General features: G+C 34.6%; 1 protein-coding gene and 1 pseudogene across 4 annotated transcripts in view; both read left to right on the forward strand.

Moving 5' to 3' along the window:
* The window catches only part of LOC147837710 (uncharacterized), a 633,655-nt pseudogene that overhangs the window by 148,078 nt on the left and 461,245 nt on the right, over positions 1-24,332 (forward strand). The gene's annotated exons all lie outside the window — the stretch shown is intronic.
* abtb2b (ankyrin repeat and BTB domain containing 2b) overlaps positions 1-24,332 on the forward strand; it is an 89,313-nt gene that overhangs the window by 38,297 nt on the left and 26,684 nt on the right. For all 3 annotated transcript variants that reach the window (XR_015526503.1, XM_087312350.1, XM_087312349.1), the window contains 2 exons: positions 12,123-12,272; positions 17,558-17,765. Coding sequence is in view for 1 of the 3 variants with exons in the window: in XM_087312349.1 (XP_087168475.1) it covers positions 12,123-12,272; positions 17,558-17,765 (358 nt within the window). In the remaining 2 variants the exon portion in view is untranslated. The remainder of the gene's footprint in view (positions 1-12,122; positions 12,273-17,557; positions 17,766-24,332) is intronic.

Here is a 24,332-nt window from a genome sequence, read left to right on the forward strand (position 1 = left end):
CAATCAGCACCAGTGCTGGTTTGGCATTAACTCATCTGTGCCAGCAATATTCTTCTTTATTCTTCTTTAATATTCTCAATATTCTTGCTTCTTTGGCAAAATATGTCTTTAGGCACTAGTGGTTGCATGTGTCACCATCCTGCGAGTTAACAAATATGTGTTGCGTATTTATGCAGCCAATTAAAAAGTAATACATATATATTTTTTTTTACCGTTTAACTGATACCATTACCCTTTACCCTTTCGGTTAACGGTAAATTGGTTATTATGAATTTTATTATGAATATTATATTTAGCATCCCTAAATATAATATAATATAATATAATATAATATAATATAATATAATATAATATAATATAATATAATATAATATAATACAATACAATACAATAAAATACAATACAATATAATATAATATAATATAATATAATATAATATAATATAATATAATATAATACAATACAATACAATACAATATAAAATAATATAATATAATATAATATAATATAATATAATATAATATAATATAATATAATATAATATAATATAATCTTTGTCTTATCTGTTAGCTCCTGTTTGACAGATCTCAGGTCAGGTTAAAACACCATTACTAAACAGATTAAAGTACCCTGACTTTCTAGACATACCAATCCAATTTTTAAAAATATAAATTATCAGTAACATAGGCTGAAAAAAGATTAACATATTTAAATATGTGTTGCTTTTTATATTGCATTTTTATCTTTAATGATTATGATCTCAATGGACTTTTTTTGTAATCAGGAAATGACCAAAGTACTGTCCAAGGCTGTTATGAATGAAGAGCTTGTGTTTTGAGGCAGGTGGTCTCTACTGAATGTGAAAGGCCACTTAGAGATCAGAGAAAAAGGCCTCTTGGTCCATAAAAGAGAGAGACCGTGGCTTTTAACACACTCGGATACACACACAAGAACAACTGACTCGTGTTAGACCAAACACGTCTTCATTCCCAGACCAATTATCCATCAGGAATGCACTCTGTATGGACACTGCTGCTTTTACTGAGGTGGTGGAATTGAACAGGAATTTCAGTATACAGTTGAAGTCAAAATTATTAGCCCTCCTGTGATTTTTGTGTTTTTTTAATTAATCAGATATTTCCCAAATGAAGGTTAAGAGAGCAAGGAATTTTTTAACAGCATTTCCTATAATATTTTTTTCTTCTTGAAAAAAGTCTTATTTGTTTTATCTCAGCTAGAATAAAAGCAGTTTTGATTTTTTAAAGCCATTTTAAGGTCAATATTATTATCTCTCTTAAGCTATAGTTTTTCAATTGTCTACATTTAGTGACTATATTCAGGGGAGGGGGGGTCGCTTTGGTGATTTCCAAAAGTTAAATAAATTTGATTAAACATTTAGAATAATCCTATTTTATCCACAGCTCACAGAACATAGTAGTTAATAGTTTCTTAAAAAACAACAACAACAACAGGCAAATAAAAATACTTTCATCAGTCTTTTTTTTTTTTCATTGCGAGCCCTGGGGTGTTTACCTTTGATTAATTACAGCACTAGCTGTTATCTGCTGCAATTTGATTTTATGGCACCAGGTTTAAACTTTCTGACACCTTTATGGCACTCAAATCCATTAAAAATAAATCCAGACCATAACTGAACATTGAGAATGATCTCTATGTTGTGGACTCCAAAACTAAACCAAGAAAAGCCTTGTGCTATAAACACTGTGCCCACTGGTCTCATTAGGTTGAGTCAATATTAAATTGAATAAATAAATTACTACTTTAAAAAAATGGATCGCTGTTAGACTGCTGCACTATTTTTGTATTGTCCATATGCCCATGTTTATATAGGCCTAGTTTTGTGTTTGCAACATTTGTATATTTATACTCACCTCCAAGTAACTGGCATTGTTATTTTAGGGGTCACGGTCTGAGATGTTAGGTAACTATACATGACTATACAACGACTTACCTAATTACCTAATAACTCAATTAACCTAGTCAAGTATTTTAATTTCACTTTAAGCTGAATACTAGTATCTTATCTAGTCAAATATTATGTTCTGTCATTATGGCAAAGATGCCAAGAAGAAATCAGTTATTAGAAATTAGCTATTAAAACTAATATGTTTAGAAATCTTCTTTCAGTTAAACAGAAATTGGGGAAATAAATATTCATGAAGGCTAACAATTCTGACGTCAACTGCATATATATACTGTATATGAATGCAGTCTGTTGGGTTTTTATATAGGCTGTTAGGTCTAGTTCCTGATGTGAGGAAATTGACTGAAATTGATTTTCACCTCAGATCTACTGAAATAGCTTTTACTCTTTCTTCCTTTCTGTATCTGGTCACACTTTTCTCCCAGAAGTGATGATCTAAGGCAAAAACGAGCGATGGAGATTCTTTATGTGTGAGTGTGTTTGGGATGGGCTGTGGGAAAGGCAGGCAGCCGTTCAGATGGGGTGTGTGCTCATGGGAGATTTCTCGCTTCTATTGGCAGTTTCTAAACTTACACAAACTGGACTAGCTGTGCTGTCATGGTGCAAGAGTGAAAATTATGTGTGAAGTTCTAAGAATACTTGGAAATGGAGTGGATCGGATGCTTGCTGGTTTGTTTTAAAACACAAATAATACTGAAAACTGAGCTGTATAGTGGAATGATCTATTTAGCTTACATTTGGAGAACTCTCATTGTGGAGAACTACAGTATATATATATATATATATATATATATATATTATTATTAAATATTATTACTATATTATTATGTTTTGATAATTTGATATTGTGTCCAGTCATTACTTTTAAATTGATATTTTTCTTAAGATTATTTGTGTGTGTGTGTGTGTGTGTATGTGTGTGTGTATATATATATATATATATATATATATATATATATATATATATATATATATATATATATATATATATATATATATATATATAACCATTGAGCCACCTTGCCGCCCTTGATTTTATTTTATTTAATAAAAATAAAATAAAACTCTTTAATTTTCTTGTCGGCTTAGTCCCTATATTAATCTGGGGTCGCCACAGCAAAATGAACCGCCAACTTATCCAGCAAGTTTTTACGCAGCGGATGCCCTTTCTGCTGCAACCCATCTCTGGGAAACATCCACACACTTATTCATACACCATACACACTTATTCACACACATACATCATGTGCTCATGTGCTCACATTTCACTTGTCACAAACTTGCTTGAATGTTTTTTTTTTTTTTCACTTTTTTTTGGTATCAAATTAAGGTGTCCTTGTTACACGTTGTACTCTGTGTACTTAGTACAGTAATTACAAATAATTGTAAATTAATTACAAGCAAGTAAACCTAACCCACATTCTAATCCTAATCGTATAGTAAAGACTTGTAAGCAATTAATGTTGCTCGGTGTTCAAATGAGTGGTTATGAACTGACATAGACACTAAAATAAAGTGTGACGTAATTTTTAAAAGAAAATACTTAATTGCACCTGTTTAATTGCACATCTAAATGAAACTTGTATGTGAAAATACTTGATAGGCTTGTTAAAGAACACTTTATAACCCTAGTGAGTAAACGGTCGCCAGATTGCCCAGGCACAGGAGAGTATATTGAATTTGGTTGCAGGCATGTGTGCTCATTGTAAAGCTGATTCTTTTGTAGGGAACAGCCAGCATCAGCAAATACTTCAGGCTTTGTCCTGTCCTATATACAGAGAAGCAGACTCGCACAGACGATTCTACCTACTGCAGCTGGACAAATTTGTTGTGGGTTGGATTTTGATGGAGGGGTTTAGAATCCTGTTTGATGAGACTGGAAAGTTATAAATGGCGGTTTCTCATGCTGCATCAGCCACATTTGTGTTTGTGGATTTTTATTATGCGTAAATGTAATTGTTTGCAGCATACCATCTGACCTATAATCTATTCCTATAAATAAATGCATATGAAACGAAATGTCCAGTAATAATTTACTGTTCTCTCTGACTTCCCTAAAGTCAAGGCCCACTATTAATTGAACAGTCAAAGAAACCTAAACAACTAATATATTTTTATACCTAGCCATATGTTTTATATTTACACACATGTACCACAAAAGCCAAAAATCAGGACTTCATGAAATCTCTGCATCCTGTGAGCTGGATTTAGCACTTCACTTAATGGAGCAGTCCAAAAAACAAAAGTTTGTTATTGATTACTCATATATCTGTCGTTGCAAATCCCTGAATACATTCGCTCACTATCAGAACACAAATTAAGATTTAAGATGGTGCTTTGTTTCAAGAGCCAAGAGGAAGCCGAAGGGGTATGCGTAGGGGTAATGGTAGCAATATATTATAGTATTGGGATTGTACGGTGGCGTGCAATGATTTTGATTGGTTGTTCTGGTAGTTCAAATTCATTAAGTAGTTTTATAATGCCCTTGATAGTTGCTAAAGTCTAAAGTACTTATTTAATTTTAACACAAACACTTAGACCCAATCATATGGTGGCCGAGAGAGCTTACTGTGCTTCAATTAAAAAAAAACACGTGCAATTACAAAAAACGCCAGCAAATTAAGAAAAGCTCTTCATCCGTTTGACAGCACACGTGCTGCAAATCGTCACAACGCAAATACATTTAGCAAAAAACACACTGCATTTTTACCCAACACAAAAATTAATAAAACACGCTGCATTTTCTCACAACGCAAACATTTTATGACAATGCGCTGCATTTTCTCACCTGACAATCAATATGTTTCAAGGAGACCCTAAAACGCGACAGACTCGGCTATTCAGGTTATGGTTATTTAGGCTATTGAATACTAAAAACACAGGAATTTGGATTTTAAATTAAACAAACAAACAAAAAAAATGCTTTCTATGATCACCTACAACTTCACTGAGCAATAGTCACAGCACAGCAGAGTCTGTCGCGTTTTTGAAAATTTTCTGTTGTGTTACGTTCTTTTTTTTTTGAGAGAAAATGCAGTGCGTTTCCTTAAAGGGCCATGAACCACTCCCCCCCCACCCCATCCCCCCAACAACCCCCCCGTTTCAGCAGGGTGGTTTCACACCTCTAGTCTGGAAAAAGTCAGGAAAGTGGGTGTGTCTAGCTCTGTTTGGGTGGGAGTGTCGGGGGAGGGAAAAGGGGAAGGATTTGTTTAAAAATGGGACTTTCCATTTGGGCACCCGCTGACTTTCATAGAGGAAAAACAAACACACACGCAGGCGAGAAAGACAGCAACTGTGTTCAATGACAGTAAAATGTTTGATACCGCACATTGTATAAGAAAAAAAACCTCTGCATTTCTCTGTAACTCAGATGCGTTGCTGTGTGTGTAGACAATCCTGTCACAAAATGCAGCGAAAATTAAACACGACGGTCTGCAATAGTTTGCTTGCAGTGTTCACATTTACACTCAGAGAGCAGCATTTACAGCCGATCTTTCAGTCCATAATATTGTAATGATATTGACTTAAACTAAGTAACTTAAAAATAATTTTCACTAAGGCCTGTCTTTAAACACTGAAAGAATACTGCTGACGATACGAACTATAACTTTGCCATCTGAATGAACAAAGAAAGGGCAATGATCACACACACTTACCAAATATGTAGAGACAGGACAATCAACACATACTGGAGCATTTTTTTTTTAAAGAAGACGAGCAGCAAATCCGGATTTCACTATTTCCAAATGAGAAAAGCTCTCGGGTAAAAATGTTCCGTACAAACCTATTTCTGCCGCGTGTCGCGTGCACTGATCCACACGTGAGTCCAGCAGCGCTTTCATACAGAGAAAATGAAAACAAAATCTTCACTGAAGCAAATTATAAAAGCAACACTGACGACCAGTATCTCCAAACAATTCTCATTCTTTTCCCGATTCTTTTGGCAACACACCGTGGTATCTCTCTGCCGTCTGAACACTGTTTCAGGTACAGTCTTCGAAGCTAGCATGCATGTTAATAAAAATTGCAGCGCATACACAATAGAGCATGCTGATTGGTTTGAACCAAGTGTTACTCATGCATTAATGCAGCACACTCAGAGACGTAATACGGTAATTCCACGCACAGACGCCCAGCCTACACGCTGGAATACACTTTAAGATCTCATGGCCTTGACGCAGCTTCAAAAATTTTTTCAAACTGGAAGTAAAAATTTGCTCGAAACAATGCAAAGACAACCAATTTTCACTTTTTAGTTAAATATATGTCCTAATAATGTTTTTAGCAGTGTGGGACACATATACGACTGTCAACAGCTTGTGTTTTGTGCTGTTTTGTGACCCTCTTAGCCTAAGTCTTTGTGTTAAAACTAAAGAATACTTTACTTTAGCAACTATCAAGGGCACTATAAAAACTACGTAAGCAATTTAAACTACCAGAACATCCAACCAAAAATCATTGCAATCACCCATAAGAAACCACAAAGAAACCACTTAGCCACACCCAGGAACCATTAAGAAGTCATAGCATTCAGTTGATGTCTTTGAAAGCTTATCTTCTATAGGAAAGAAGTATATCTCACATAAGGCCACTTTTAATACTGTTGGTGTTAGTCAGCCACCCTGAAGCTGTAAATGTACTGTAATAAACGTAAATCACAGACACCATTAAGAGGGTGCTTACTGTAAACAAACGTTTCACTTTGTGTACTGGAATTTATGATCCCAATGTTTGAAGGGCCATTCCCATAGTACTTTTCTGTTACCACACTACTGTAATAAATACAAACTAACCCTGTTCATGAAATCTGGAGCCACCCTCAATTGTAAATTTTGAATTCCTCCCTGTACATAATAAAACTAGAAACCAACGACTTATCTCGACACTGGCCATGTGATTAATATGGAAAGGCACTTCCAAACATTCTAGATGGATTCCTTAAATCTCCTTAAAATGTTTTGGGTTAAGATCATTAGACGTAAACAAAGTTAAAGGCATTAGCTGTGTTTTGTTTAACTTTCTCCTTTTCTATGATGGAGGTAATTGGGGGTCACATTTTAGAGAACTGGTCAAAAAAGACTGAATAATTGTACAGTTTTGTTTGTTTAAGAATGTAATATATGAGTTGTTTTAATTAAATAATTATATACATTTTATATTTTTCTAATATATTTTATATAGTTTTATGGGTTATATTAATGAGTTATGTTGTTATTGTCAAATCAGATCAAATTTAGAGAAAGGTTAGAGAGCATTTACAACAAGCATATTGTTTATAACAGTCACCTTGTCTCAATATGCGTTATGTGGTTTATTATATGTAAATATGCCTGAAGTATGACAAAAGAGCAGTCTTTCCAAATATATAGGTAAAACTACTACAACAGCAACAACAACAACAACCATGGACAAAACAAAATTAAAAGGGATAGATGCTGACACATTTAGGTCTAAGTGTATGTATATAACAATAATCTAAAGTCTTGTTAGGTAAAGCAAGTGCAGGGTCATTTTTGAACAAACTATACCTTTAATATACAAACAGAAAATATGGGAAATATCTACACAATATTCAGAACAAAAGTATAACGCGATCTCTTTAGCACCAATTAACAGCTTGAACTTTTTTGTTGAGTCTTTTCTGAATAGATGTGCTATTTAATATCTAGCTTCTTTCATCATTTCTAAAAGTTTTTCCTTAGATTTAGCGTGTTCTATCTTTCTTTTTCTCTCCAGGTAAATCTCACACTGCCTATAATATTGCCTTAACAATATTCAGTTCTGGACTCTATGGAGGCGATTTCATGACTGTCTTTGTTTTATCAGCTGCTTTTTCTCCCCAAATATGATTTCATTAGCAGTGAATTTGAGATCATTACCATGCTGATAAATAAAACTATTTTAAAATTAGGTGCCTTCTCTTAGGAACTGCATGACTAATTAACCCCTGTCTGTCAATTTCAACATTCACAATCCCATCAAATCAGGCAATATGGACAACAGTTCTGGCAGAAATGCAGTTCAAACCAAAGCAGAAACTCCAGTATTTTTTATTCATTCTTCCATCTTTCGCCAATTTTGTCTTTCATGTCTTACTAGAACCTGCAGCTAAATACTGTATTTTCTGTTTATATATGAATAGAGAATTAAAAGTAATATATAATGTCATTATAGCCTCACTAAAACAACAAATGTAACTGGTTCCTTTGCACAGTACTGTATAAAAAAAAAAAAAAAATAATAATATATATATATATATATATATATATATATATATATATATATATATATATATATATATATATATATATATATATATATATATATTCAACATACAGTTAAAGTCAGAATTATTAGTCCCACTTTCTAAAATATTTTCCAAATTATTTTTTGAACAGGGCAAGGAAACTTTTACATGTATGTCTGATAATATTTTTTTTTTCTTCTGGAGAAAGTCTTATTTGTTTATTTTGGCTAGAATTAAAGCAGTTATTGATTTTAAAACCATTTTCAGGACAGATTTATAAGCCCTTTTGAGCAAAATTTTTTCAATAGTCATCAGAAAAAACCATCGTTACAATAACTTGCCTAATTACCCTAATCTGCCTAGTTAACCTAATTAGTTAAGCCTTTAAATGTCAATTTAAGTTGTACAGAAGTGTCTTGAAAAATACCTAAAAATATTAATTACTGTCATGATGGTAAAGATAAAAAAATCAGTTATTAGAAATTAGTTATTAAAACTATTATGTTTAGAAATGTGTTGAAAAAATCTTCTCCTTGTTAAACAGGAAATGGGGAATACACAAACATACACACACACACACACACACACACACACACACTCACACACACACACACACACACACACACACACACACACACACACACACACACACACACACACACACACAAACACACACAAACACACACACACACACACACACACACACACACACACACACACACACACACACACACACACACACACACACACACACACACACACTCACACTCACACACACACATTTTCTTTTGTATATCTTGTTTTGTGTTTGGCAGAACACAGAATTTAAACTGGTTGAGGTTGAGCAAATCACCCACATCTTGGATGGCCTGAGGGTGAATTACCTGCAAATAGCCTTTACTTTATAGCTTATTCAGAACATGGAATATCTCTTTGAAGTTCACAGATGGGATACAAGTCTGTCTTTCCTCTAAAGATCCATCCATAAATCAGAAACTGCACTAACAATATTGCTTTGTTGTTGCTCCTCTGGTAGGGTTCCATGCTTGTTTCCTTTTCCTTGGCAGGACTCTCAAACCTAAAGGCCAAAGCAAAGCCAAGACTACAAAGAACCAGTTAGAAACGTAACTGCACAAGTTTCCTCTTCCTTAACCACTGTTTTTTTCTTTTCTGATTCATCTGGACAGGAAGGCACTGTAGACAGCTCAACCAAATTAACCTATAATAGCTCAGCAAAATAAAAAAAAATAATAAAAAAGAACATACAAAATAGAGAAAGTATTGGTCTTGTAAACAATATCTGCCTCATTAAAACATCCCTTTAAGACTACAAAAAAGAAGAGGTTAAAGGAGCTGAGCATAATTTCATGTTATGTAACTCTGCCATAAATCATTGCCTTAATAAAGCCATCCTGGTCTTACACAATCATTTAATTATGTAGACGGTCAGACTGAAGTATAGAACTTTCTAGAACTTTGAGCTGACTCATTTCAGCTCAACTGCAATCAGATTATACTGGAAACATCCCATTAACTTATCAACATTGAATCACGGCGTTGTTCTAGAAAACATCATTGTGGATGTGAGAGGAGATGTTTACAGAGGAAGTGACTGTCCTGACCTTGTGCAAGCTTTGTTATCTAAGACAACACCTTGGAGACAAAAATACGCAGGCAGCATTCTCTTCTGGTAAAACTCAGTGGAGATTATTAGTAATGCTGTTTGAATTTATTCATGAAGAGTTTCATAATACCAGAATTGAATCTAGGGATCTTGTAGTTCTCGAGTTTGCTTACATTCCTTCCTCTAATATGCATTTTTCAGAATTTGTTTGTTTGGAATCGTAGTTTGTGTGTTTTTTTGAAGGTTACAGTGCATCTGGAAAGTATTTATAGCGCTTCACTTTTTCCTCTTTTTTATGTCACAGCCTTATTCCAGAATTGATTGAATTAATTTATTTTCTTAAAATTCTACACACAACACCTCATAATGACAAAAAAATAATAAATTCAAAAATTAAATTTATTTTTGTCAAAATTCTGAAAAACCACATGTACATAAGTATTCACAGCCGTTGCTCATTACTTTGGCAGCAATTACAGCCTCAAGTCTTTTTGAATATGATGCCTCAAGCTTGGCACACCTGTCTTTGGGAGTTTTTGCCCATACCTCTCAACCTCTATTAGGTTGAATGGGAAGTGACGGTGTACAGCCATTATTAGATCTCTTTAGAGATGTTTATTAGGATTTAGGTCTGGGCTCTGGCTGGGCCACTCAAGGACATTCACCAAGTTGTTGTGAAGCCACTCCATGGATATTTTGGTGGTGTGCTCAATAAGTCTATTGGATCAATCCCTTCACCATTAAACTGACTAAATGAAGTAAACAATGTTTGATAACATCAACTTTTGTTTGCCACTTTGTTCTTGTATAGGGGTAAGTAAATAATAATAATAATAATAATAATAATAATAATAATAATAATAATAATATTTTCTTACATTTATATACCACTTTTCTGGGCACTCAAAACACTTTACACATAGGGGGAATCTCCTCATCCACCACCATTGTGCAGCATCCACCTGGATGATGCGACGGCAGCCATTTTGCGCCAGACTGCACACTACACCAGCTGATTGGTGGAGATGAGACAGAGTGATGAAGTGGGCAGATTTGGTGGGGTTAAATGACATCCTGGGATTTTTAATGACCACAGAGAGTCAGGATCTCAGTTTAACGTCTCATCCGAAAGACGGCACTATAATGGGGCGTTAGGATCCACACAGACCACAGGTTGGGCACCCCCTGCTGGCCTCACTAAAACCACTTCCGGCAGCAACCTAGCTTTCCCATGTGGTCTCCCATCCAGGTACTGACCAGGCACAGCCCTGTTTAGCTTCAGTGGGCAAATATGTGAGAGTTGGAGAGAGCTAGCTGCCGGCAGTTGTGGCCTATTGATTAGTGAGCTGGACTTGTAACCTAAATGTAACTTGTGTTTCTCTTTGAGTTACAAATTACAATCCATCTATCATTTGTACAGTGTCCTCATTATTCCAAGATTCTTTCTGTTCTTCTTTACCTGGAAGAGTCTCAGTTTACCCTCTTTAAAACACCAGTACACCCTATTTAGGTGTTTATTATTTCTAAAGTTACTCTGCATTTACACTTGTGGCACCGAGACAATCAAGCTTGGGCAAATAATGGAAAAAATTCCAATCAGAGGCCTCATGTTGAAGGTATCATCATGCACTGTAGACTTTTCACAAAGTATTTTACAATGTTTTAAGAATACTAAAATACAAAACATTAAACTATTTAGACACAAAATATAAACAATTTCATCAACCCTAGCAAATACAAACTACAAAATACTATTTTGTATTTGAATACGCATTTGAAATGCATGTATCATATATACTGCCCAAGTTCAGTTCTATGAAAATGGACGATTTTTAAAAAGAGGCATGGTGCCTAACCCCACCCCTAAACCCAACCATTATTGGAGGATTAGCAAGTCATCCTAAAATGTACAAACAAGATCGTACAAATTCATACGAATTAACCACTAAATCAAAACGATACAAATTGGCGTGAGATTGGATTTTGCACTATTTAAAATTACAAACTTGACATGTGCTTTAAATTTAAAAAAAAAAAAATTATTCCTTGTATTTACAAAATTAGTTTATGTTAAGTGGCTGTAACAACAAGATTTATTTGGCTGAATTTATACAAACAATTTAAGTTACTTTATTTACTTAATTTACTAAATTTTATTAAACATAACTAAATTTAATTTGGTTTTTAATTCAACACAAATAAATAGTTTGCAACAATTTTTCAGACATAATTTTTGTGTGTGTGTGTGTGTGTTTGACTCTTGACATTACAATTAATCTTTACCAAATTCCTTTTTTTATATTCAGGTGTTCTATCACTTCCGGCTCATTTCAGCCCATACACAGAAGGACGTCAGACAGGATTGGAGACCAGAGAAGATGCGTATGCTGAATTGGAGCTGCGGACACTCGAGCAGGCCTTACTGGCTACATGTGTAGGCAGCATCTCAGAGCTGAGTGAGTTTTTAACTTCCTTCCTGCCCGTCTGTCTGTCTGGTTTTATCTGTAGATAGAATACAACAATTATATCCAAATATATGAAATTTAATGTTGCCTATACCCTATTTACTCTGGAACAAATAACAGAATAATAGGATTAAAGATTACCCAGTAGATATGTCCAAAACATATTGTTTTGCTTGTTTATTCACCATCAAGACATCAGAGACAATGGACAATCTTAGTGTAACTGGCTGAGATGGGGAAGTTTTTCTCAACAGAATAACAGGGAACTCACATCTCTGAAACGGTTAAACATATAATAGGCTTTATATCAAATAGGCACTGTAAGTAAGGGATAAAATACCTTGATTTTGTAGCTTAAAGCCAGACAAGGTTTTCAGCAGCCCCGACATTAAGATTGGTGTTGGATTAGTGTTGTATTAGCCTGAAGGGGTTACTCTGCGATAACAACCACCTGGATCTACTTTATCCTGTTTATTACAAGTGTACTTACAATGATATTTCATGGCAATTTCTAACTTTTGATTTATTGCCTAAATTATATGAATTTGATTGATCTCATTTGTACAATTTAATACAATTTGCTCATCCCACAATCAGTTAGGTTTAGGGGTGGGGTTTGATGCCACACCTTCTTTTAAAAATTGTACATTGACTGAAATTAGTCACTGTTTACTTGCCACAAAACGTAAACATTAGGCATGAAACATTGTCATAGTTATTTATTTAAAGGTCCTATTAACCTACATAAGGAACCCCTTCCCCCTCCTCCTTTAAAAACAGAACATTAGTGTTTTGTTTTATCAGACATAAAATACCTTGTAATGTCATGAGATTCCTAATTATTCCTAATTGGAATAAAGTATACCAGACAGTTGTTGAATAATTGTCAGTAAACCACATATTTGACATTTAAATTACTCCATTTGGACCTAAAAACTTCATATAGCTACATTTCTTTACATATAGCTACATTTCCTTTATTTTTATTTTTTCAAAACAGTTTAGAACAAAACAAACAAACAAACAAACAAACAAACAAACAAACAAACAAAAAAACGAACAAACAAACAAAAAAAACACCTTTTGAAAGCAACATGAAAACAAAAAAGACATACAATACAAGTTTCAAAGGTCACTAAATACAATCTTATTTACATTCATATTCATGGTTGATAAAATGTTGCTATACAAAGTTTGTAAAGGGTTACGAATAAAAAATCAACAGGTTTCATGTGTGTGTGTGTGTATATATATATATATATATATATATATATATATACAGCTGAAACACACACAGTTGAAACTAGAATTTTACATACACTGTAAAAAAAGGCACATAATCATTAAAAAAAAGTCAGATGTTAATGTGACTAAACTTGTTCTTTTTTAGGTAAATTAGGATTATCAAATTTGTTTCTGTTATGCTTAACAGCAGAATAATGAGAGAGAGATTTTTTTGAGAAATGTATAACGTTTCTTAAAAGTCAAATTTACATACAATAAGATTACTATGCCTCTGAAAAATGTCAGATGATGGTGTCAAGGTTTTGGAATTTTCTGATTGGATAATTGACAACATTTGAGTTAATTGGAGGCAAAACTGTAGAATAGTATTTGAGAAAAACCCCAAAGACACTCCTTCGTTGTGTCGAAACATGGGGTAATCAACAAGCCAGAATCAACAAAAAAGCCAGATTGCAATTTGCTAAATTGTACTGGGAAAAATAATATTTTTTGGAGACATGTCCTGTGGTCTGATGCAGCTAAGATTGAACTGTTTGGCCGTAATGACCAGTGTTTCATTTGGAGGACAAAGGGGAAAGCTTACAAGTCTAGGAACACCCTCCCAACTGTGAAGTATGGCAGCATCATGTTGTGGGGTTGTTTTGCTGCAGGTGGGACTGGTCCACTTCACAGCATAGATGGCATCATGAATAAAGAACATTATAAAGAAATATTGAAGCAACATCTCAAGACATCAGCTAGGAAATTAAAGCTTGGCCACAACTTCCAAACAGACCATGACCCTAAGCATACTGCTTAATTAGTTAAAATATACTTAACCCCTAAAGGGGTAAAGGACAACAGAGTGAATGTTTTGGAGCCATCACAAAGTCCTGATCACAATCCTATAATGGGCAGAATTAAAAAAACTTGTGCGAGCAAGACAGCCAACAAATCTGACTCAGTTACACCAATTCTGTCAGGAGGAATAGGCCAAAATTACTTCAAACTAGTTTGAGAAGCTTGTGGATGTATACCCAAAACATTTGACCAGCATTTAGCAAATGTAAACATTTAGGTAATCCTAACTAATCTAAAATAGTAAACGTTTAGTATAATTTACCATCAGATATTTAAAAAAATGGTTATGTTCCTTTTTTTAGAGTGTATCTAAACTTCCAGTTTCAACTGTATATAAAAGCACCACAATAAAATTCAAACAATATATTTTTTTCTCAACCATTTACCCCAGTATGTAGAAATTTTATAGGCTTGTTGTCTCCAGGAAAATGTCAGTACTTCCATATCATACACCTCTTTTACAAGCTCATGTCATTCACCTACAGGATAGCATGAGCCTTGAGCCATTTGTTTGTAATTGCCTTTTTGCTATTTGTTAGTAGTGTATTAAGAAGATACATTTGAAGAGTAAATTCCCAAATAATTAAAAAATAAAAATTACAATCTAGATTCAATTGCATTATTACATGTATCTATTTATTCAAATCTTGCTAATATGTGTGTATAATATTAAAATACCAAAATATTTGGAAATGATCAGCCAACACATTTCCACATTATCTCCAGCATTCACCATTTTTTATCTCTAGTTTAAAAAAATATTTTATTTTAGGTGTTACAAAGGATCTGAATTTTTTTTTTTTCTCCAAATAAATTCCCTCCATGATCCTGAATTATTGTGATCATCTGTGTTTCCCAAATATTTAACCATTCCTCTTTTTTTAAATAACATTGGCTTCCTTTTTCCATTTCTGTTTTATATACATTGTTGAGTGCTTTTTTATGTCAAACAGGAGTAAATGATTGAATATAGCTAGGTTTCTGACAGAAATGCAACAGTATTTTTACGTTTCAGTCCTCTGCAATGAGACACACTTTGAGAAATGCTGCAGATGGATGATAAAAATGCTTAAAAAAATTCCTGTGGAACAGAAAAAACTGTTGTAAATATATAAAACTAAATAGGTGGTATTGTGGCTCAGTGGTTAGCCCTGCTGTCTCACAGCAAGAAGGTCACTGATTCGAGAGCTGGTTGAATCAGTTGGCATTTCTGTTTGGAGTTTGCATGTTTTCCCCCAGTGTTCATGTGGGTTTCCTCCTCAGTCCAAAGACATGCACTGTAGGTGAACTGAGTAAACTAAATTGGTCATGTATGTGTGTGTGTGTGCGTGTGTGAATGTGAGAGTGTATGGGTGTTTCCCAGTACTAGGTTGTGGCTGGAAGGGTATCTGCTGCGTGAAACATATGCTGGAATAGTTGGCCTTTTATTCCGCTGTGGCGATCCCTGATAAATAAGGGACAAAGCCGAAGGAAAATGAATGAATGAATAAAAAATGTTTCAGATTCATTTGTAAACTGTACTGCACTTGTTTGGTACACATACTGAATCAAAACACCATTCACTGTGGTTAACAGGGTCACAGTGCTTGCGCTAACACTCTGGATTGTAGCAAGTTTCGTATAGATACACAGTTGCTTGGTGTTATCTCTGCAAACACAACATGGAAAAGGAGATAATGTGGAGGCTCTTTATCTTTCCGGCCTGACTACTCTATTATTTTATCCTCTAAATAAACACCACCGTGTTGTTCCCAAAGAAGAGGCATGTTTGTTTTCTAAACAGAGCGTTCCTGAATGGAAATGGAGAAAAAAAAGACAAGGAAGTCTGGAAAAGTCTTTTGGTGCCTTTAAGTGCATTGTGTATCTGTTTTCTAGATAATTCCTGAAGGAAGTTAAAATACACACCTCTCAAAGGATTCAACCACCTTAACAAGCCTATCCCCTGACTTCATAATGACGACTCATCTGCAGTAAAAAGAAACTTGTCTGTTGCAACACGATCCCCTAAATAAAAGTAACATCTGGTCTTGGGGTATTGTGGAAAGTGGAAATTGAAGTAAATGTAATTTAGCTTTATTTTAAAGTGTAAATACAACGACTACAGTGGCTCATTCAGCAAAAGTCTGACTGATGGTTCATTGTACAATGTTTTAGTTTCCTTCTCAAATGAGTTTACATTTGAAAATGGGATATTTCCCCTACAGTGAAGGAGATCCTTTGTTGGCATAAGTTGTCTTTTTTTGAGCTGTTTTAGCTGTGTTTACCCATCATGCCACAGGCCCAGCAGTGACAGGGTTGGCGGCTCACCATTAGAAGTCATGAATTTCCTAATGCAAATGCTGAACACTTTGCTGCTTGTCTCCCGCAGCACAAGGACACGTTTATGCAGGCCAAACATTCAGTAAGGCTGAAGCCACTGCAAGACAAGCTGAATGAAGTCAATGAGAGTTGTCTTTGTCCACCGCTTGTGAGGTTTGCACCTCCCGATGAGCTCTCAGCTGTAAGAAGCAGTGGACAGTAGGGCATCTGTATGTCCTCAACTGCCATGGAACCCTAGAAATACGTACATTAGAGCTCCATCGAAACTGAGACCAGTCTGAGATGGGAAAAATCCGCTGGTGGTAGTCATTTCAGAGTTTGGAGAGATGGTTAAAAGCAAGGGTGCCCAAAGTTTTTATATGAAGAGCCAAAAGAGTCGTGGGCCGAAGATAAATATACCAAACTATTTACATTAAAGTTGGCCTAATTCCTAATTCACTGCATTATATTTAAAATTAAATAAAGTACATTACTTTGAATCGTTTTAGCTAATGAAGTAAAAAGCGTTTAATTATAACTCCCCATCATTCTTCCTTTCTTCTAAGATGGAAGGGTGGGCCAAATCAAAGGTTACTATGGGCCAACGTTGGCCCATGGGCCCCAGTTTGGGCATTTCTGGTTTAAAGGGAAATGTCTTATTAAAGTTTCTAGTTTCCACTGAGCGATACAGCCAGTGGAAACTAGATACACCCAGCGACCTTCTTGCTGTGAGGCGACAGCACTACCTACTGCGCCACTGCCTCGCCATCACATTCTTTATAATAGGTATATTGAAATGACATTAAAGCTCAACTTGACTGGACTTGATACTCATTGCATGAAGTGTATTTTAATGCAGTTGTTGATTTACCTCAATCATTGTTCTTATCAAGGTGACTTGGTGTCACGGGCTATGCATCATATGCAGCGCCTCAGTTCTGTCCGTCATGGGCTCAGTCCAGCTCGTCATGCCCGTCAGCAACCTGTTTCCTGGTCACCAGACGCCCTCCACACTCTCTACTACTTCCTGCGATGCCCTCAGATGGAGTCTATGGAGAACCCCAACCTGGATCCACCCAGGATGGCCCTAAGCAAAGAAAGGTAAGCCTAATTACTGTTCTCTTGCGAATCCCTAATCTCCAAATCACACAATGGGTGCTGAGCTAATTATCAGACCCCTAATGCTCTATTGGAATTTAACTATACACTATTAAATCCAACGGCCTCAAGGTACTTTAAAGCTTTTAATTATATAGTAGAAATGTTCAGAGCTCCTCAGACCCCCGTTCCAGCTGCTGTACCTGGAAGTTCATCATAATTAGTTCTCAAAGAGAGGTTTGACTGGGTCATTAGCTGTTGAGGATGGTTTTAAGAATGTCCCAAGGGCAATACCTGCTTGCTAAATGTAAATAAGAAAGGTTTATTTTATGCATGGTTCGTTTACAGATACGATGTAAATATTGGTTTAGCTCTGAGGTACTTTTGAAAGGATGCCCACTTGAGGAAGTTACTGTACTTGCTAAAGTAAAAGGTCACAGCTTTGCTAGCTATAAAAAATAGCTACAATTACGTCATTGAAGGGGACAATAGACCCTGTTTTTTGTAAGTTAAAGGTGCAGTAGGTTATCTCCAAAAATGGTAACCGCTTAGCATATTATCTTTGGACGTTGGGGAGGGACTGTGATTCAAAGTCACACCTACTGAAATTGCAAATGCGCACTGTGTCACAACTGCAGACAACCCATAAGTTCATGTGATTCGTCAGTTAGTTGGTGTTTAGCCAGCTGCATGCAGGAATTACATTTTTTAAAGCCACATCAGCTCAGTAAAGCAGGCTAGGCGGAATAGCGGTATTTACTGATGTTTTGTTGTTAAACTAAATATAAATCTACATCATCGATGCCGTCAAGGGTCCCTTATAAAACTGAAAATAGTCACATAAATCTTTCGCTGGGAGATTACAGTGACTGAACAACACGTCTTTGCATAGAAGCAATTCATAACAACATAATCTAACATAAGCTTAGCCTGACTAAAATAGTTTTAAAACTCGTCTCTGATTGTCTATTGATTGCGCGGCGCTCATGCAGGCGGGTACGCACGAATGGCGGATCTGCGTGAACAGATGCGCAGAAGTCTGAAACTACATTTGCTGACTAACAGTTTGAGCTACTTCAAATCAAATCAAATCACTTTTATTGTCGGAATTATGGGAGATGTTGGCCCAAAAATATTTAATTGGGTGAACATTTTTTTTGTTTTATGCCTTAAACCAGAATATAAAAATACATATAAACACATTTAGATCATTTACTTTAATCATTACTATTGGACTGAGAAGAGACAACCAGCACAACAACAAAAAATGTTTCTGAAGACAATCACCTACTGCACCTTTAGGTTTTCATTATATTGTGATTCATGTTTTAAGTTGTTATTGTTGTTTATATCGGATTTTCAATTGCAGTATGGCACCTTGATTGCTCCACAGCCAACTTTTGAAGTTGAAAAGATTTTAAAAAGTACATTTTATTGACATTTTAATAGTTTGAAGCTTACTTTTTCTGTCATTGTCAATAAATTTACATCTATTTTGCTTATTATACATACATACATATATATATATATATATATATATATATATATATATATATATATATATATATATATATATATATATATATATATATATATATATATATATATACATATATATATATATATATATATATATATATATATATATATATAGTATTGTTTACACTAAAAATGTCAATAAAAGTATCTTTTTAAGTTTTAAGTTGTTCTTTTTTTGTATTTTTTACATTAAACCCAACAAAACAGAGATTAATATGCCAAAATGCAAGTCATAACGTAAATAAAATTATATTAAAAAGACTGTTCATTAAATTATTTTTTTATTTTTTTCCCCACTGCTCTTCGGTACCCTGATTTTACCAAGTAGGACATGCTCCTTGATTAACATCTATATTGATCCTTGAACAAAATTCCAATCAGCCAATCAGAAATAAGGTCTATTACGTTAAAGCTAGGTTTATGCACTTCTACAGGATTGTTATCCAACTATTGTTCCACTCTGATTTTGGGAATAATTTACAGTTATGGTTGGGTTGAGGGGTAGAGAATAGGTATGGATTACATTTTCCAATAAAATAGATTTTCAAGGATCAACATATATGCAGTCCAGGATAGCATTGTATTTGACAAAATCATGACATGCCAACTTTCTTAGTAGAGTATACATATTGGTAATGTACCATGCTACTAATAGCATTGCACTTTTGGCTACCTTCTTACAGTGGCTAACATTCTTGTTTGTAAACTACATTATCCTTTTATGATAAATGGTTGTTACAGGAGAAGGCTATCTTGCTGAATAACAAAATCAAAGTCTTTTTTGTAAATGTTTGTGCACATTATTATTTTGCCAAGTACAAAGCATTCCTGGATTAATATCCAAGTTGATCCTTGAACATCATTTTTTTTAGAAAATGTAACCCAAATCTATTCCATACCCCTTAACCTAACTATAACTGTAAATGATTCCCCAAATTAGAGGGGAATAATGTCTGGATAACAATCATGTTAAAGTGCATAAGCCTAACCTAAAGTCTCAATTTAACACAAATGGTAAATGTATCCCTTTATTCTGACTGGCTGATTGGAATGTTGTTTCGGGATAAACGTAGATTTGAATTCAGTAACATGACCTACTTGGTGAAATCAGGTTGGCTAGATGTTAGTTTCCTACTTTTATGTTTGTCTGCATGTTGCAGTTTTTTGTAGAGTATGCATTTGTACGCATTTAGCCAAGCTTGATATTGATGGAACACTTGTGTAAGACTTTCAACTAACAAACAACAGTGAGGTCTTACTGCCAAATCAAGAATCTTTCTTAAAGATCATGCCAGAAAAGGTTTCCAGCAATATTGGAGCACTTGTGTACATGGAGGCCAAAGAGCAGGATGGGATACAGGTGGTGCTTCGTTCCTGGCAATAATTACGGTAAAGGGCTCAGTTGTTATTTAAGGTCTCTTCAACGTGCCTTCTATTGAAAATGCTGGCTTGAAATGAAACCACAATGGTGCACAGGCATACTGTGTGGTCTTAACATAGACCTGTAAAGCAAAAGGGGGCGTTCTGGATACAACAAAGTCTGGATATGTGAGCTAGATGTTGGTAATAGGAAGTGTTGATTTATGATGGATGAAGATGGCCTGTGTAACTCCTGCTGAGTGGGTGGAGAGAGGGAGGAAAGGGTCAAAAAGGTGAACGGGAGTGCTGGGTGGTAAGTGGTTGCACATCAAGGAGTCACTGTAAGATGAGAGCTGTAAGACAAGACCATATCAACTCTGCTGTACACAACAGCTTTGATTATTGCTAAACTACTTCCATGACTTATCTGTGGATGAAAAATCAGTAGGTCAAGTTTGCATGCTAAACAATGACACATAGTACAGAGTTGAAGGAAATCTTGTCAAAATTTAAACCTTTTAATGAGCAGTTATGAACCAAAATCAACTGTTGGAATCAGCTTGGACAGAAATGTGTGTAGGTATAGTGTGTCCACAGTCATATTAGAGCGATATAAACACAAGAAGTCTCTATTTAATAATTTTCTGGTGGTAAAATAGGACACAAATTCTATTTTACAAAAATTATTTTAAACACAGAAGATGAAATTAGCTGACAAAATCCCAAAATTATATAGTTTTCCCACAATTAAAGCTAACAGGTGCTAACATTGTCTTAACTGATGCTCAACACCCCTGACTTTTTTTAAGTACTCAAGGGTTTCTTGAACCTTTAAAATATAATCCAAGTGATGTTTGTTGGAGAAATGCTTTTTAAACACATTTTAAACATAATAATTTATTTGTCTTTGCCAAAATTACACTACAAACATGTTGCTAGTTATTTTGCAGTGTATTACTATTCAGCTTAAAGTGTAATTTAAACAATTAATGAGGTTATTTGGTCATTGGACAGCAGTGGTTTGTTCTCTAGCCAATTGAAAAAAAAAATCTTGAAAATTGACCACAATTAAATTAAATAAAAATGTGATTTTTTTTTTTTATTCCAGACAAAATAAAGAATAGTACATCCTAAAGAGCAAAACAATCTAGGAAATACTTTGAAAATATCCTATTCTACATAATTTCTGATATATTTGAAAAAAAATAAATAAATAAATTTCCAATAGCTGTATATAGAATAAGATGCTCTTGGGTTTTCAAATATATGTATCCATATAATAATTCCAGATCCAGATACTGTATTAGAGCGTTTTTGCAAACATGTTTATTTAGATATTGCAAGGGGTTATAGGTAATGGCATATTTATCCTAATATTCATTCATCAATTTTCCTTCGGCTTAGTCACTATTTCAGAGGTCGCCACAACAGAATGAACCACCAACTATCCTAGCATATGTTTTACACAGTGCATGCCCTTCTAGCTGCAACCCAGTATTGGAAATCACCTATTTGCACACTCATTCACACACAATTTTTGTTTACCCAATTCACCTACAGTGCATGTCTTTGGACTATGGGGGAAACCTAAGCACCTGGAGGAAACCCACGCAAACACTGAGAGAACATGCAAACACACAGAAATACCAACTGGTCTAGCCAGGACTCGAACCACTGACTTTCTTGCTGTGAGGTGACAGTGCTATCCACCAAGCCACCGTGCCCCACTATTTACCATAATAATTAAAGAAAAAAACATAATAAATGCAACAATTTTGAAAAATGGTGAGCATTAAATAATCTACATGCAGTTTTTCTTTGAACCGAGGTGTTGTGAAACTGCTGTTTATATAACACATATTTGAAAGTCACTTATCAGTAAAAAAAAGACCATTTCATAAAATCTCAAAGGTGGGCTCAGAGGTGGTTTACTATTTACACATGATTTTGGATTTAATCAAATATATAAAATAATGCACCCATTTAAAGTAATGCTGAGATTAATCACCATCCACTGCCAAACCGCTTGAAATTTCTGGCTAGAAAACCACAGCATTTAATATGCAACGGCCATAGAGTCGCCTGCCAGATGCTAGTGTTTGTATATGACTCAGAGACTTCAACGGAGACTTATATATGTTTATAGCAAAGGAAGCAGCCATGCGGTCTCAATAGTGAACTCTTAATCACCGTTACACATCTCTAGTGTAATCTAGTCATGTTAGAGGCTTTAACATGTGCGTAAAAGTCTGTGCATGCTATGGTCTGCCAAATTAGCCCAAAGTGCTATACCGTTTCCACTAACCCTGATTAGCCAAGCTTTGATGTAGGCTGAAACTGAGCTCGGATTTCGGGTCGAAGGCCATAGGTTGAACTTGAGCCCTCGAATCAGAAGCACGGGTCATTGTTGAGGTGCGACCCAGGGGCCAAAGGAACAAGAGACAGAAGGACACAGAAAGATGTTTGTTTTACACTAGCAAAACACTTTGACAAGAGAACAAAGCCAAGGTTGTAAAAATGTCGAGGAGCTTAAATTTCATGCTGGTTTTGTTTTGCATTCATAAAAGAGAAGGTCAGAGGAGTGGGCCGTGTGTCAGAAGTTAGGGCTTGAGTAGATGTGTCTGAAACTGTGGCTGATACTTGTAGTACTAGCATTCTATGTGTCTCTTATTTGTTGTTTCATGAAGGAAAATAGCTTACAGGCGTAGTGTGTTTGGATTTGACTGCTGTACATGTACAGTAGCTTTTAAATAGCTGCCAGAAGTGTCAACATCATACAAATAGAGTTTTTGTATTAAATGAGTGGACTAAAAATACAATGTAAGATAAAATAATTAATTAAAAAAATCATTGATAAATACTTTATCTGAAAAGGGTTCATAAGAAATCGTTGTAATAACGATATGAAATTTCATAAATATGAACGAGATTTTAACGCACAACTGTTATTTGCTCAGTTATATCAAATTCCAAAAGTAATATTGTTTGAGATGTCCTTTTTAGGACAAATTGACATAACCAAATACGTCATAACTGGTCTTTATCTTTGTCATGACAACTTGACATTACAAAGACAACAAAACTTGCCATATATATATGTCATAAACATGACTAAAAGAATGCCATTATAATTGTGTAACACATTTAAGAACAGCATCATTGATATTTTCCTGACCCCAACTTGAGTGGTGTAAATTGAATTTATCATTAAAATGTCATTAAATAGTAATGACACTGTTATAAAATTATTTGATAAAAAATATTTGACGTATTTAATAAAAAATATTAACAAAATTAATTTTGTTCCGTTGAAAAGAGTGATAAAAAATAATTCATGACAATTATAATGACCTCATTTCAATCATGTTTATGACAGATCTATGGCAAGTTATGCTATCTTGGTAATGCTTATTATGACAGGTTATTTAGTCATAACAAAGACAACGTCACCGTTGGATTTTTTGGTTTTGCTGTTATATACTATCATTTGTTTCTGTTTAGTACAGCATATTATTTACAGTAAATAATTCAACTGAAAAATGATGCCTCATATGATTCATTGACAGTTTAATTGATCACTAAATTAGGATTGACTTGGATTTAAGTTGCTTCGATTTAAAAATGAAAATTGGCAAAAAAATAAAAATAAAAATAAAAATAAATTGCCAAGTA

Source organism: Danio rerio, chromosome 25, assembly GCF_052040795.2.
Source record: "Danio rerio strain M-AB ecotype USA chromosome 25, GRCz13ab, whole genome shotgun sequence".
Lineage (NCBI taxonomy): Eukaryota > Metazoa > Chordata > Actinopteri > Cypriniformes > Danionidae > Danio > Danio rerio.